This window comes from Lepidothrix coronata, unplaced genomic scaffold, assembly GCF_001604755.1.
Source record: "Lepidothrix coronata isolate B3197 unplaced genomic scaffold, Lepidothrix_coronata-1.0 Scaffold32, whole genome shotgun sequence".
Taxonomy (NCBI): Eukaryota; Metazoa; Chordata; class Aves; order Passeriformes; family Pipridae; genus Lepidothrix; species Lepidothrix coronata.
Window position 1 is genome coordinate 4,880,125 of NW_016690212.1, and position 16,520 is coordinate 4,896,644.

At 40.8% G+C, this 16,520-nt stretch overlaps 1 protein-coding gene across 1 annotated transcript; it reads left to right on the forward strand.

The window, feature by feature from the left end:
• Nucleotides 1-2,026: 2,026 nt before the first annotated feature.
• On the forward strand, nt 2,027-15,304 carry SYPL1 (synaptophysin like 1). The gene is made up of 6 exons (XM_017811505.1): nt 2,027-2,522; nt 10,786-10,855; nt 11,575-11,693; nt 12,853-13,057; nt 13,879-14,067; nt 14,898-15,304. Exons 1-6 carry the CDS (start codon nt 2,446-2,448, stop codon nt 15,015-15,017), a joined length of 780 nt encoding a protein of 259 aa, XP_017666994.1. The 5' UTR covers nt 2,027-2,445; the 3' UTR covers nt 15,018-15,304.
• The last annotated feature ends 1,216 nt before the right edge of the window (nt 15,305-16,520 follow it).

Below are 16,520 nucleotides of genomic sequence, written 5' to 3' on the forward strand. Positions count from 1 at the left end.
TCTTTGATGCCTCTCAGTCCAGACCTGCCATTGGAGGAGGATGCTGTTAACCAGTCAGACAGAGTGTGAGTACTGGGAATTTTCCAGGTTTACAAAACGTTTTCCTTGCATCTGCCAAAGCTGACGGCAGACGTTGCTGAACACGTGCCACTGGAAAATCACAAGCAGGCCGACTGCCAAATATGCAGAGCCCTTTGGACGGAGGCACGCCAGGGTCTTTTGAGTGTGAAAGGACGCTGCCGTGTCTGAGCCATCCGGGCGGCGCTGCCGGCTGGCCCCGGACACGTGTCAGCCCACGGCCGCCTTCCCAGCCAGGTGGGCTGGGGCTGAGCCAGGCATTGCCCGAAGATCCATCCCGGGAGCTGCCGAGCTGCAGGTCAGAGCGGGTCTTGAGCGAGGACTGTCCGCCTGTCGTCAGAAGCCGGCGTTTATTTGTAATGGAACAGGTTAAGTGGAAGTAAAGTGTTCAGCATGGAATAAGCAATCTCGGCTAATGGCTTGTTGACATTCAATCGCAGTTCAGCAGGGACATCTCCAGCACCCCTTGAATCTTGTGCCAAGCCATTAAACCCTTCTCACTTGGTAATAGGCATTTGAAAAATGAGGCTAAAAAGAAAGCTACTGAGTAATTAGTCTACTGTGAGCATGTGAAGAAGAGTGTCACCGGTGTGGTGTGGGGAATTTTAAATTTATACTGTACATGTATATCCATACTCTCTGGCAGTGCCCAAAACTAGGAGAAAGATATTGAAAAGTATGTAAGTTTTTGTCCCAGCCTCAAATGAGTTGTGACACTCAGGATTTGGTGAGGGAGTCCATTTGCCCATGGCATTGTGGAAAAGAAGGAGATATTTTTTACAACTTGATGAATCTCATTACTGTCATAATTTCTCACCCAGAGAAAAGCTGTTGGGAAAGAATGAATCTATGGAACTTAGAGAGATCATAATTTTTCACAGGATCAAAGAATGGTTTCAGTTGGAAGAAACCACTAAAAATCATCTAGTCAAAGCTCCCTGCCGTGGGCAGGGACATCTTTCACTAGACCAGGTTGCTCAAAGCTCATCCAACCTGACCTTGAACACTGGGCAACCTGTTTCACTGTTTCACCACCTTCATTGTAAAACTTCTTATTTATATCCAGTTTTGGTACTGTGTCCAGGTGAGAACCTCATCTTACATGTACAGAGAAGAGTGGAATATTCCCACATGAACACACACCTCTGTATACAACTGCTCTCATTTGAGTTGATTTCTGTCTTCATGCTTTTGCACTGAAGCCAAATACTTCCATTAAAACTATTTATTTCCACAGGATATGCTCAATGGCATCCATTTTTGGAATATGACTTTCAGGGAGTTATTCTTGATTTATAGCAACTTAATGAAAAAATTGAATAAAGTTCCATCTTACAGAAGGTTTTGTCAAAACACTTAGGGCCTAAATTCTGCCTTCCATTAACAATATGCCTTTTAATCATATGCTTGTAATTCACAGCTTAATGTAGATTATGTATGCATGTGTTATGTGCCAAGCCTATATATACCTGTTGGAGGGAGCTCCAAAAAACCCCAAACCGTCTGGTTTGGATGTTAACAGGAAAGCACAGGGAAGCTAGAATTTTTTAGGCACTATGTATAGCCAAGAATTTGGTGCATGCTCAGTGCAGAAGGGATGAAGGGAGGAAATACAGGTGGATTTATGCCTTTACAGAACCAGCCAAGCTGGGACAGCCTCGCAGCTTGCTGCCTGTGCCCCTCAGAGGTTGTTGCAGCTTTATGTACCGAAACGCTGCCTGGGGCTAACAGACTTCCAGCAGGACTGATTAAACCAGCCACTGGAAAAATCCCCAGGAAGCTAGTCAAAACATAGCATTTCCAGCGCTGAAACACGAGCTGTGTTAGCTCCTAGAACCGACTCCTGGGTTCGGGTGTTTTAAATCACCCGTTCCCACAGGCGGGGGCACAGCATCCCGTGGTGGGGAGGTGGCGGCACAGCGGGTCCCTCTCACGGGGCGGCAGAGCCGGGGCTGTGCGGGGCTCTGCTCAGGTGAGGCACGACCCACCAGCCGTGTGCTACCGACCTGCGGGAATTTGCAGAAGGACTTATGGCAATGACAGTGGCATCGGGACACGTAAAGGATACCAGAGTGACTACATAATCAGGCAGCATAGAATTTCCTTCTGAGCTTTCTGTTCTTCAAAATTTTCTCTAAGGAAAGGGCTTATTTGTGAATATGATGAATGGCTCATGAAACGGCTTGTACAGCAGGATGCTTACAGTAAAATGGATTTGGAGCATAAAAGGCAGCATTATTATTATTCCCCTGCCTGCCTGGCTTCTTGCCAGCCTCCTGCTGCCTTCTATCTCCCATCACGGGAGGCTGGAAAAATTCCCCCTAGGATTGATTAACATGAGAGAGACCTGTGAAAAATGGAGGCGGTATGAAGGAAGAAGGAGATGGTGGAAGGAAGAAACCAGGCTTGCAAGCACTGACACCAGCAGCTGAGCGCCTGGAGAGGTGAGAGAGCGATGAGAGTCTCTTCAAGAGGGAATGAGAAGGAAATCCCAGGCAACTTCTCTCTCTACGGGTGTTCCAACCCTCCCACAAAAATGCTGCTTCAATACGAGAAAAATTCAGGAGTGGCAAGGAGAGCCACCTGCCCTGGAGCACTGTCAGTCAGCAAACTGCTGAAGCCCTCCAGGGCAGGAATTGGACACATGGACATGCTCCCAAATAATTCCCAGGCACAGTTTAGGAGTGAGGGTAGTCCAGAGATGGTTACAACCAGGTCATACAGCAGCCAGGGTTTGGAGGCTGAGGCTTTTTGAGCAGAAAGTCAGATAGCCCCATGTCAGCTGACTCGGAGTCCAGGAAGGTCCCCAGACACATTTCATTTGCTGAAGCTGAGGAAACGAAGGTTTTCTGCAGCATTTTATGTTATATTTTACACTGTGTCCATATTGCCACTCAACACATTGATAAGGTCTGGAAAGTTAAGAAAATGTTTTAAAAATTAAGCTGAAAAAAGTCTTAAAGAAAATCTTCTACCTGATTTCTAAAAATCATTCTGTGAGGGCCAGCTTTTTACAGTTCAAGTACTTGAAAGTCTGGACATGCCAGGTTGCGTATAGGAGATTTTTTTCTTCTGGTTTCCCTGTGATATTGTTTTCCTAGGATAATTTGCCAACATTACAATATCTTTTTTCTCAAATGGCATCCTCATTTGCTCAGTTTCCCTGACAAAAGTCATGCTCCTGTTGAAGCCCACAGTGTGTCTGGAAGGTATTAGTAGTGCTCCAGTTTTTTCCCTGATTAGAAGCAACAAGAAAAAGCCAGGGGGTGTCACTGTGCACCTACTCTGTTTCTGCTAAGTGTAAGTGCTGAAGCAGTCCTGAGGAAAGATGTTAGACATGTAGCCATTACAGTGCCAAGAGTACAGTTTGCTTTTTCTATGTGAAGATGAACTTTGCACCAAAAAGAGAGCTCACCCTTGCAATTAAGAGACTATGAACTTTTGGACTAAGGATTTATGAAATTTTTTTTAACTGAGTAGCATTTGCATTTAATGACATTAAGAAAGGCTTTTTTTATTTATGTAGGCTACTTGAGACCTGTTTAGTTTATGTTTTGTTTTCTAAAGAATTTAATCCTGTCAGATAATAACTGAATTAAATACATAGCAACACTTTAATTTGCTTGTGTCCTCCGTTTGAGATTTCACTTTCCTTGCTATTTTCACCATATTTAATCTGTATGTATTTTAGCAATTTTTGATCTAAAATATATCACCTACCCAGTGCATTTATTTGTTTTCAAATTCTTAACAGGTTCTCTAAGAATATCTATTGCGTCTTGTTTGGCAGACAAATATTACCTGCTTGACCATCTGTATTCCCGTACAGTTATTCCACCCAAGTACACAGACTTCCTTCCTCACCATTTAGAATGAGAAATATTTGTACTGTTGAATAGATTAATTTTTATTTTGCGGCCTGATGTCCATGACCCGGATTCGAGTTATAAACCTGTCATTTGCCAGGGCTCATTATCCACTGACTGCATAAGCTATTGTTACCAGGATGAATTTAGAATTTATCTGAAAATCACAATTAATCATTTGACCACCTCTAAAAATAAGGTCAGCCAACATTTCTTGTCTTTAAGTTCAATAAGTTTGCTGCCAGAATATCTTCTGAGTTTTAGCTGCCTTGATTTGTGTTATAATCAGAAATATCTCATTTCAGATTCAAATTACAACACTAACTCAAGTGTGTTGGCAAGTCTTTTAAAGTCTCACATATTCAAAATATGTTCATAGACAATAAAGTAGCAAGATCTGAAATAATTACTATTTATACCCTTCCATTGTTTTCTCCAAAAGCAGTACTTTAGACTTAGATATTGTTTTCAGAATGATTAAGCTGACTCCTAAAATGTTTTTCCTAAAATGTTTTTGTTTTTTCAAGTCCAATAATGCTTCATGACTATTTCCATCTGGTAGTAATAGTCCTGTTTATTCTGGAACATCTTGGTTTATATTATGCCTCTGTGTCACAAAATCTATTGAAATCATGCAAAACACCAATCTCTCTGCCAAAGTCAATAAAATTACTACTTGTTGAAGAAAACAGTAAACAACAGAACTTCATAATGATGTCATTAACACATCCTTTGTCAACACTTGGGAAATCTGGAACCTTCAAGAAAAACAAAGAAGGAAAAAAAAAAGTAATGCATTCAGCTCAATTGTATAATTAATTATACATAAAATTCTAATGAGATTTGGTTAAAAATGCAAACAATGTTATAGCAGCATGTAGAGTGGATGCTGCGTTTTAATCATCCAGCAAATAAATGGACACATTTTTAAACTTCTTTAATGCTGAGAGTCAGTATTCCACAACAGGCCCTGAGCTGACCTTGAGTCCAGTTCAGGAGCCCGATTTGGCACATTTGGGAACTCCCAAGGGATTTTGTCCTACCCTGCATTTTCTGCTGGAAGCAAAATTCTCCTCTTTGTGTTTGGACAGTCCTGAGATGTTGCCTCAAACCACCTCTTGCTTTGTGCCAGCACAAGCTTTTTTCGCATCCATTTGGCACAAAAAATTCTACTTATAGGTTTATTTTTCATTCTGATCAGTTCAAACATGTGACAGTATAACCTCCTGCAGAGAACAGCGGAGCCATGGATGGAGCATGTTTATTTAATTGTCAGAGCCAACCAAGCAGCACGTAAAACACCAGAAAACCCAGCAGTTGGCTGAAGTGTGATGGACAGATATTGCCTGAAGTAGCATGATATGGTCAAAACTGAATTTACTAGATTAATTCTCAGAGATTACTGTCAAAAAAAATGAAGAGAGGGAAAAGGGAAGGGCTTTTCTGATTTCTAGATTCATCAAAAAGTAAATTAATAATAGCACTACAGAGGTGTGCTTTGCTGTAAGGTACAGATCACACGCAGTACTAGGCACAGTGAGACTAGTGTATATTCAGAGATGCTACTGACAACCCACATCAACCTTAAGTGCTCTGACTGCAGCAGAGAATACCTTCTAGCCCCTTTCCACCTATTTTCCACTTCAAATCAGCCATTCTTAATGGCTTCGCTTCATCTAAGAAATTCTGTTGGGTTTCAGAAATTACAAACACAAATTAATAATAAGTTATTAAATTAATAATAACCTCATGGTGAAAATGGGCAATTTCTGCCTTGTGTACTGTCCCAATACGCCACTAGATGGTAGAACAGGACTCTGCACAGTCCTGCAGCCACCCAGCATGCCCAGACAAACCCTTTCAATAAGCAGCTGAATCAATTCTGCCTGAAGATTCATAACTCCGCAGTGCAATTTACAAATTTTTTTCCATCTGAATGCATCATATTCTTTGTCTTTTAGAGTTAATTGCTATCCTCCAAAACTCTGTCTTCAGCAATTACTTTCCAAAGTGTACTCAGAGAACAAGGCACACCCCAGCATCCTGTACAGGGCAGGTCCCATAGTACCTAGTTAACACCTACAGAGTGATGAGCTATGAAAATTAAGCCACAGGATTCGTCTGTAAATTGTGATCCCCTATGGAAATCACACTGCCTGGGAGGCAAGAGCAGCTACAGGAAACTTCTGCTCTGAAACATCCTCCAGAGGAGCTACTGCCTCACTGAGAAAGGCTTCTTTCTCTCTTGCCCTTTGGAAATGCACACAGAAATGTGGACGGTAGGGAACATGATTACCTGCCCTTCAGTGGCTTCCCCAGGAATTAAGGAGAATAACAAAAATTTTTACACATGCAGTAGTAGAAAATTAAACTTCAAGGCAGTAAGGGTACTAGTAAGCACCATAATAGTTCAGAAGTAACTAAGCTGCTGTGAGTAAACTAAATAATGGCAGCGTAAAATACCTAGAATTTGGGTCTTTTAAAAAAATTGATACGGTATCTCAGAAAATTTAACTTGTATTAACTACAGAACTTAAAACCTGCTTCGATAGGAGACACAAATGGCACATACAGTGAAATATATCTCAAGGATTTTTAGCAAAGATCAAACACACTAAACAGTGATTTCTTGGAGAAAAGGCAAAAGGGTACTACAAAAGTCAGGGAAAAGGAAAAATATAACTTCATGTTTTTATTAGACAGCCAATGAGAAATAAATGGAACAGTAAATGTGTTTGCAGGTCTAAAGAGGAAAGATTTAAAGCATCAGAGTGCACAAGCAAATAAAATTATTTAGATACTAGAACACAGAAAAACAGCTAACAAAATGCAGCCCATTACATCACCAGAAACTACCTGTAGAGAGTTATGTGGCATATAAGATTTTTCTAATATTGGAAGAAGAAAAGCACTTTCTCCACCTGAAGTTTCCAGACCTGCCAAATAAACAGCATTGTGGACAGAGCAGTCCTGTGCAATGGTGCCTCCCCTGCCAGATAAGTATTAACTTAATCACCCACTCTTGCTTTATCTATAAACACAGAGTTCAGAACTTCCCTGAATTAATCCTTGTTTGGATTGCATAGGGGATTGGATGGGCTAAGAACATCGTGAGCCATCAGTTTTTTCCTCTGCTATCACAAGCAACATATTCTGAACTCCTTCTAAAACAATTTTCTTTCAGTGTTTGCCTTCTGTTGGAACATATTTCCAGAATCTCATACTCACACTTTATGTTCAACATAAATTATATTCTTTGATTACATGCAGTGATCCCTTTGGTAAGTCTGCCTTTTAGCACAAATCTCTGCCTTCTCTGTCTTCTCCCTTGTGAACTCCAAGCCAGCAGTAATACCTGCAGTTACCCTTCATTTTGCTGAACCACCCAAGTTCTTCCACTCTTAGAAAATGAGCTCTCTGTGACCCTTAATCATCCAGATAGTTTGAATTAATCTTCCACAAGCATTAGTAAATGAGACCTGCACGGTGCTCCAGGGGAAGCTCACTCACTCCTCACGCAGGGGCACAACCACTTTGCTGTCTCTGTTGCAGACACGTCTCTGGGGCAGCCGGGAATACCACAGGCCTTTTCCACAACCTTGTCAGACACCGTGAGACCAGCAATATAAACACCTTTGTCCTTTTTTATTTTCTAGAGGATGGGACCTGGTATATTGAGAAACAGGGGTTTTTTTCACTAATAATACTGATTTTCAGTTAAAGAGCAATCAGGTACCTACTTTCTAATTAAATCAGTGTTTACATCAGTTTTATATCCTCTCAGAGTCATCAAATATCCACCAAAAGCTCCCAGAACCTGGAATTATGTTACAGTGTCAACTATTATCAACTCAGTCTTTTGATCAGCTTAAGCATCAGCTAATCAGCAAAAACTGACTTCCAAACGACTGTGTAGCTTGACATTAACTGTATTGTTCTAATTTAATTCTCTATCAAGAGGGTTCTGCATCAGTCACTCCATCTCTCTTCTCAGGAATAGAGATAAATGGATAGGCCTATATTGCCTTAGCATTCAGACATCTGGATCTTAACCAGTGTTTCATAGATGACCGGCAATCATTGTTCATATTAAGAGAGCTCCTTTATCAGCCCTGTCCAAGCTGGGGTTGCTGGGTATTGACAACTGATATAGAAGCTTTAGCAGATGTGACTCAGCACTCCCCTGAGACATGGTGGAGTGGAAAGGATTTATTACATGATTAGCATATTAATACTGTCCTGCTTTTTCCCAAATACAGAATACAATATTGGCTGTTCCTGCCTTATTTTCTCTCTCTCTTTTTTTTTTTTTTAAGGTGATTCCATCATTTCTGTCTGTTCACTTCGATATAAGCTCTTCTTGTCCTCCTGTGTTTCAAAAATGCATAGCTGTTGTCTGCAAGCCTGTAGACCATATACTGGTCCCTTGATCCATTTGCTTTCTTATCACTTTTCTTCTTGTCACTCTTCTGCAATTTATATTATTATCAGCTTCTCCTTTCTCACATTTGTTCTATATTTTTTATACTTCTGTCACTTTTCCTTTAAGCCAAGCTGATTTTTCAATCAAAATAATTATCTTTTTCTGTAATAGGCTTTTTTGGTGCTCCTAAACAGTATACAGTCTTCCTGCTTAAACTCTTCCTTGCAGAGATTGATCCAGAATTTGTTTCAGGTTATGAAATTAACTCTCAAGAAGGACTACTACATTTTAATGTTTGATATCACCTTGGAATGCAATCCACTATAAAAAATGTTCCAAAATACTTTTAACCTCAGTAGACAGATAAGTTATATGGAGTGAAAAATTAACAGTCTTTTCCAATTTTGAATTAATAAGCCCACAGCTAGAACACTGTATATAGTTCAGAGTACATCCATACTGGAGATTTAAAAAGACCTGAGAGAGAAAAAACATATAAATCAGGACTGAGAGCATTTTTTAAGAATGCCTGAAATAATGAAATGGTTTTAACTAACTGACAAGTGGAAAAGGAGAGTAATCAAACAAGGGTCTATATGTGTTTTTAGGGAGATCCATTGCTTGTAGGATTTAAGTAGAATATGGGGAAGAGGGAAGGAAGAGAAAAAAATTACAGAGGTATATTGGATGAAAGGGCAGGGAGTTGCTTGGTTGATTTAGGCTAAACTAAGATTTTATATGCCACGTATATATGGAACAGATTTTCTTCAACATGGAGGATGTGGAGAAGATAAGCAAAGAGATATTTCATCTTTATCTGTCCCTGTTTTTGTATTCCTGTTTTACTCCTTATAGGCACTGGCTATCCAGGCAGCTAAGCTAACCAAGGTAGCTTGAACCCTCAGCACTGCTTCTCTGGATCATGGGGGATTTTTTGTGAGATTCGTATATATAACAAAAGCAGTGAAAGAAAGGAAAGAGGACTCCTTTCCACAGCTCTGGCTTGGACTACCTCCAGGATCCCATGGCAGGAGGCAAATGTCAGCACCTCTTTTGGTCATTGTACAGAAAGCTAGGGTCAAAAATCCTCCTTGAACTGTGAGAGAATGTCAGACCCTCTTGCCAATGTTTTGCAAGTGCAGCCTCAGGCCAGCTGAAACACTGACTCTTTGCTATTGTTCTCACATATAGTCCCCAGCTGGGAACCTTCCTCATGTATTCCCACCTTTGGCTGGCCTCCCAAGACTTATTCACAGTAGTAACATCCATCACAGAGCAAGCTCAGTCGAAGTTGACCCCAGTCTCCATAGTCCTGACCAGTCTTTCCTTACCTATCAGTAACAGGTCCATAAAACACCTCAGCTTGTCAGCCCTGGGACTGAAGAGCTGCACCAGCCCTCTGCAGTTTAGTTTGAGCCAAGGCTCTGATGCACCAGGGAGAGCTGATCGCCGTGACCTGCAGCACATCACCACCACAGCTGAGCACGCATCTGCTGCTCCATGGAGACTGCTGGCCCCCTTCAGCACCAGCTGCTGCACCCACTAACTGCACCCAGGAGCTGCACTCCAAGCCAGCTCTTCCATTGGCATCTCCTTGGCACCTGCTGCAAGGCTGTCTGGTGGCAATAACAGGGCTCAGCTGGGATGAAACCTCCCAGTACCCTTTGGCCAGGGTCTGCTCACAGATCTTCCTATAAGCTGTCAGATCAGGTAGATTCTATCAGGAGCAGCCACAGCTTTCCTTAGCCACCCCTTCCTTAGAGGACCACCAGACACCCTGATGCTCCTCAGAAGGTTCCCTGGAGTCCCCCAGCAATCCCTGAAGAAGCTTCTAAAAGATCTTGAAGCAGAGCCAGGAAATTGCAGCAGTAGTGAGTGCTGTGCCCATGGTCACCTTGGCTCTCTGGCCAGGGAGGAGGGCAGAGGACAGCCTCTCTCACAGCCCTTCTTCAGCATGAGTTCTAGCTCTTCACTTTTACTGGTGATTAACACATCAGCAACAAAGCAGTCACAATCAGATCACATCACAAATTAAAAAAGTAGTTGATGAGATTTTGGCAAACATATGAATTGTCAAGTGCCCCTGCCTTGTTTGCCATCAAATCATCAAGCTCAAAGTATGGCACATATGATTGTCCAAAGTGTGTGGTGGAGGAAGGGGATGGGGAAGAAGTCACTGTTTACTCACTGCACAAAATGGCCAATGCTGTTCCCCCTTGTGACAGTCACTGCACCACTTCACCAGCACACAGAAAGGTCTGAGGCTGAAGAGCCCCAGCTGAGGGATCTGTGGGTGGGTTCATCCCCACTGCCAGGTGAGGGGGTGTGGCAGGGGTATGGGGTGCCTTTATAAAAAGGTGCTGCTGAGGCTGCTAGAGTAGGCAGGTGTTAGTCTTGGTTTCTGCTTGCCTCTTCCAGGATGGCTGGCTTGAGAGTGGACTTCAGCATGTTCCTGGAGGCTCTGGGCTTTGTTAAGGTCCTTGAGTGGGTGAGTGGGGCTGTTTCCTCTCCTTCCCCAGGCCTGGCTTTGCTCCTGTGCCTGAGCTGGGTAGAGCCGAAGAGGTGTGAGCTATTGGGCTGCCACCTCTCTATCCCCAGTTGCTGGTAGTGATCGTCCAACACCAGGCTGCTTGTCAGCCAAGCCCTCTGGTTGGCAGTGAAGAAAACACTTCTGCAGATACATAAATTCAATGTGTTAATTACAAGTGTGTTACAGTACCTTATAGTGCTGTGTGTTGCATGTTCTGATGATCAGGGGTTTAGTGTTTGGCCAGTGACCAAAGGGAAAATAAGAGCTACTTACAGAGTTAAGTTGATGTGTGGTACTCTGAGCATGTACCTTCTGGTTACTCTAACTTACAGTTGTGGATATCTGAGACTTGTAAAAGTATTTCCCTGATCAACTGCAGGAAATACTGTGCTGGCTGTTAGCATTTAAAAAAGAAACAAAACCAAAAACCCGGACAAAAGACTTTTTCTGTACAACTAAAAAACACAAAGTGCTTTCAAATGGGCTTTGGTTAGCAGTGTTGCTCATGGTTTTGGGTTACAGAAACTCAAAATTTTCTTCTTGATATCACTTCATATTTGAGCTTTACTAGCTTTGTCCCTATTTCTTGTCATCTTTAGCTGTTTCAGCTGAATGCAGAGTTTTTCTTTTGAGCTTAAGTGATGTGCACTAATGTGTCTGTGTATCAATTCCTATAGATCTTTGCCATTTTTGCTCTTGCCACATGTGGAGGCTTTCAAGGTAAAACTACCCTTCTAGTTTCCTGCAAAGGTGTGGTAAACAAAACAGTTACAGCTGCTTTTGCTTATCCATTCAGGTGAGCATTAGCTCTGTGGTGGTCACTCAGTGATTATTTATTATTCTCTTTTTCCCCATCTGTCTCCTTATGATTATGTACTTACTGTGTATATCTAAATAAAGATGTGAAACTTCTGGCTTGCTCTGTAGGAGCAATACCTAAATATTTAGTTGTAATTGTTCAAAGCACTGTAGCTGTTCGTGCTTTATGGAAAGAAGCAGGTAGAAATGGCAATAGGCTGTGTTACTGCTTTGTATTTCTCTACCTTAAGTTTAGTCTAGCAGTGCATGAATGCTACAGAAAGTAATTAGTAGGCAAAACAATACAATTAATTTTTTACAGCCCAATTCTTCATCAATTTGTAGCTGCTTTGAAGGCCTAGATAAGATTATTTTGGATGTGCCATTATCCTACAATTTTGCAAAGACTGAAAGGAAAATACACACTTCTCAGTTTATTCCACCATTAGCTTTCTGAGGGTGTTGGGCACAGAAAAACTAAATACTCCAGTGTCACTGCAATGCTCTTGTAGAGACAAGCTCCTGTGCTGGAGCAGGAGGACAAAGCTTCCTCTTTGCCCTTGCAGCTGTACAAGTGCAGCAAGCACAGGGTCAGTGTTTCACATGTGTTCAATCAACATAAGTATTGAAATGGATTCAGAAGCCACCCAGCAAAAACCACTATGAAAGTATAGAATTTGGCCACAAAGCCCAACATTGTTAACAGCATTCGGAGGGAAGAGTGGGGATCTGAAATGATTTTGTGGCGGTTACTGAGTGGTCACTGCTAGTCACGTGAGTTTTACTCAACTTCTGTGCTTGCATTTTCCTGTAGCTGTAATGCAACTATGCTTTTTAAGTCTTGATCCCCTTATTTAATTGCCAGTCTAAAATAATGTTAAGTCTGCTTCCAAATTGGAGTTTCTTAGTTCAACTCAATAAGATGATGATCCTTCTCCTAAAGCTACTACTGTAGATCTCAGTGTGGGATAGGGAACAATCTTCAGATAGCTTGACAAATATTTGTTGTATAACTGCTACATTACTTTATAAGATTATTTATATTTGTATAAACTTATGCAACTGGAATGTTTAAGCACTGTTATTATGAAGCATGACAGCATGAAGTTTCTACTGTATAACGAACTCTAACTACATGAAGGATATAATCTTTTCAGGTTGAATACTGTTGAATTTAGTGCACCAGACCCAAAAGGCTGTGCTGGTACTTGGAGTGACGTCCATCTTGTGGGCAACTTCTCCTCTTCTGCACAGTTCTTTGTTACACTTGCAGCATTGGTGTTTCTCTACTGCATGGCTGCCCTTGTGGTATATATTGGATACAACCATGTGTATCAGCAAAATAACAAGCTTCCACTAACTGTAAGTAATACTAAGATATTTTCATGTTTTGACTTTCAAACCACAAAGAGATGAGGAATACTGCTAATGCAAGAATAACTCGTGGATATTCAGTAGTTCTGAAAGTTACCTGGTGTGTGAGCACAAGTATCTTGGACTAGTTGCTAGAGCACTCCAGTAGAAAAGGGGGCCCAAAGCCCTTGGACTTCTATGGCATCCTACCTTATGCAGTTATTGAAGCAGAGTGGAATGAATTTTCACTTTCTCAGGTGAACAATGTCTTCGCCACAACTTTTTTTTTTCTTTTGCATCATGTGTTTGAATATACAATTGTCTTATAGGTGGGACCTCTACTGTTAATCTCCGAGAATTTTCCCTGTGTAGAGCACCTGCTGTGCAGATGCAATTAGCAGAGGGAAGTAGTTACCTTGTGAATTTTAGTCACCTTAAATATTGAAGCCTAGAATGAGAAATTTCAGAGCATGCTCAGAAATGGATCCAGTGACCTCAGGCCAGATCTAAATCACCTGCCCCTTCTCCCCTGTCACCCCCGCTTTTACTGAAATTTGACTTAAATTTTTATAATGTAAATGTTAGGCATCTGATTTTTTTAGAAACGGATTTTCTTATGAAGGATAAGATTGCTTATGTTTGATAGATGCAAAGGTTTTGTACCTGATCATCAGCATTGTGCTGTAATTGCAACATTGTTAATGACTAAACTTGCTTGCGATCATTAGCACTGATGCAGATAATTTGGATATAATTGATACTGTCTCTGCCTTGCTCCTATGTATATTCCTGTGTTTTTTAACCTACTAACAAATACTTCTCATGTGTAGGACTTGGCTATCAGTGTCTTGATAGCCATTTTGTGGGTGGTCAGTACTTTTGTTTGGGCAAAGGCACTTGCTGACATCAAAATGTCCACGGAGGCCAACATTATTCCAGGAATTGAAGCTTGTAAAGCACCAGGAACAACATGTAATTTTGTTTCTGTGACCAGCATGGGAATTCTGAACTTGTCTGTGGTATGTATGCCTTTCACCATATGGGTACAATAAATGCGTTGGAAAATAACAAATGGCACCTGAGAGTCCTGTTCTACTGATTACATGTATTGCTTTGTGTTAGAATTGCTTTATGTGTTATTAGTCATTCAGGCCCATTGATAATGTGGTAAAACAACAAGCAAATTCTTTTCTTCAGAAGAAAACTTATTTTTTTGAGGGAACAAGATAATCAACTTGTAGGATCTATTTCTGGAGCTGTTAGATGCAGCATTTTCAGACACATTTGAGTCCCTATTATTTATGCCTGTAGACAAGAGCACCTTAAAATATGTTACTGAGCCACCCAAGTGGTTTGCTGACTGATATAAGTCAGGAAGAAACACTATGATTCCTGCTGTCTTTTGGTGCCAAACCCAGCTTTTTAATCAACTGTGAGAATTGTTACACATCAAATCAAGGTTCCTTGTAATACAATGATATAAAGCTCATGTTCAGAGAAAGAATGCTTCAGAGCAGAGCAAATTAGGCTTATTGTATGATCTTCCTAGTGAATTCTGCTTTTCAAAGCTCTGGCTGTTATTCATTGTCCCAATAATAATTAATCATATGCTCAGGGAGTGCATATGCGGAGGTGCTGAGTGACTGAAAAGAATTGGTCTAATTCTGTGCAAAGGATAGAGAAAGTTGACTATCTGATCTCCAAAGAAGTCTGTTAAAATAGCTTGTCATACTCTAAAGAGTGTTAAAATGTCTTTTCCAAGCCAAAAGGGTGCCAAAATTGTGGCTGTTCATGGTTTGCAAGGCAAACACAACAAACTCAATCTCACTCTTTTTTCCCCACCCTACAGGTATTTGGCCTGCTTAATGCAGCTTTATGGGGAGGAAATGTTTGGCTTGTATACAAGGATACCAAATTGCACAACCAATGGAACAGAATTTCTGAAAGTCCAACTGAAAGAGAAGTATAAAAACAAGTTGATACTTTAAAATACTTCTACACCTCACTGCCAAGAACATGGATTCATTAGGATTTGTTTCAATAATAACTGATAATACTTCATAAAAACTTCTGGGTTTGTACTATAGTTTGACATAAGGTCTTGCATACTCCAATTGAAGCATTTAATTATCTTGAAATATATTATGCCTTTTGAAGTTGTGCAGCTCTTTATTACAGTTTTTGAAGAGCAAAATGATGAGGTTATCTGGGTGCTGACCCTTTCTGGTTCTTAATATAGCCTTATAGGAGAGATGGGTGAGAAGCAACTATATCTGGGTTACTACTACACCATCTTGAGTTCTAACAAGCCTTATCTGAAAAATGAAACCAGGGCATGCAAAAATGCAATTTGGTTTCTTCCTATCACTAATACCTTGCAAAAATCACCTGAGTAGACTTTATAGCTCTGTCAGAGTTGCAGCCATGACATGTAGGTTTCCAAGTACTCCATTCAGATCACAGTATCAAACCTGCTGACAGGCCTGTCAGGAAGGACATTACTTCTGTGTTCAATATGTTGTTACTATGTAAGGGCTTGGAATGATCTCTGAGCAAGGAGATTTTTTGGATGAGTTTATACTGAAACTATAAGATAAAATGAGGGTTTATATATGTGTGGAATAGAGGAGTTAAACACTGAAGGCAAAGTTGGGGAGAAAAAATAAAATACGACCCAAAACTCTTATAAATACTGTAGAAATCAAAGTTAATATATTGTAACTGCTACTGCCTGAGCTTCTGTGTATTCCCTTCGAGGTGCATGAACAATGTTTGTATATGAAATAACATAACTGGAGATGTCTGAATAATTTTTTTCATTGATGTTGTTCAGCTCATCCATTGGAAATAATATTTGGGTCTTCTCATGTGGGTTTCTTGCTTAAGGTATCTGACTGTGTGAATTGCCCAGAATGAATGTTATGGCAAATCTAATAAACAAGCTGTTCACAAGCTGTTTTGATTTGTTTAAACTGTTTGTGATGAAAATAGACATAGTAGTGTGTATAAAACACAAATCCTAATTGTTCCACGTGTCAGAGCTAGTGACTTTCTGATAGTAAATTTACAGTCCAAAGAGGCTATAATAAAGGCTATATGACTGCTGAAAAATTGTCTTGGGTCCTTACTGCTGTAAGTGATGCAAATGTCTTGGTTTTGTAGCTTCTGGGAGATGGCTTTAGCTATTGCTGACCTTGCCAGCTGAATGAGTTACCTGTGCTACAGAAGTGATTTTTCACAGTGATGCCTTGGGTTTTTTGTAGAGGACTATCTATCACTCCTGCAGGCTATGGCTGTCTGGTGCTGCCCAACACTTCTGTCAGCCCAAAGTGGAGGCTTTTGTTACTTATGATTATCCAAAATGTCATTTGAATTTCCTTTTGGAAGAGGTAAGAAGTGCAATGTTGAGATGTCATTTTCTGAAAGTGCTTCTGTTTCTTCCCTATTCCTGGATAGGGGATTTGAAAGCAAT

Bases quoted from the DNA above. Each gene is read 5' to 3' on its own strand.
- SYPL1 (XM_017811505.1), top strand. From the start codon at position 2,446: ATGAAGGAAGAAGGAGATGGTGGAAGGAAGAAACCAGGCTTGCAAGCA. The intron at 2,523-10,785 runs GTGAGAGAGCGA...TGCCTCTTCCAG, and splicing joins GCAGCTGAGCGCCTGGAGAG to GATGGCTGGCTTGAGAGTGG. The intron at 13,058-13,878 runs GTAAGTAATACT...TCTCATGTGTAG, and splicing joins ATAACAAGCTTCCACTAACT to GACTTGGCTATCAGTGTCTT.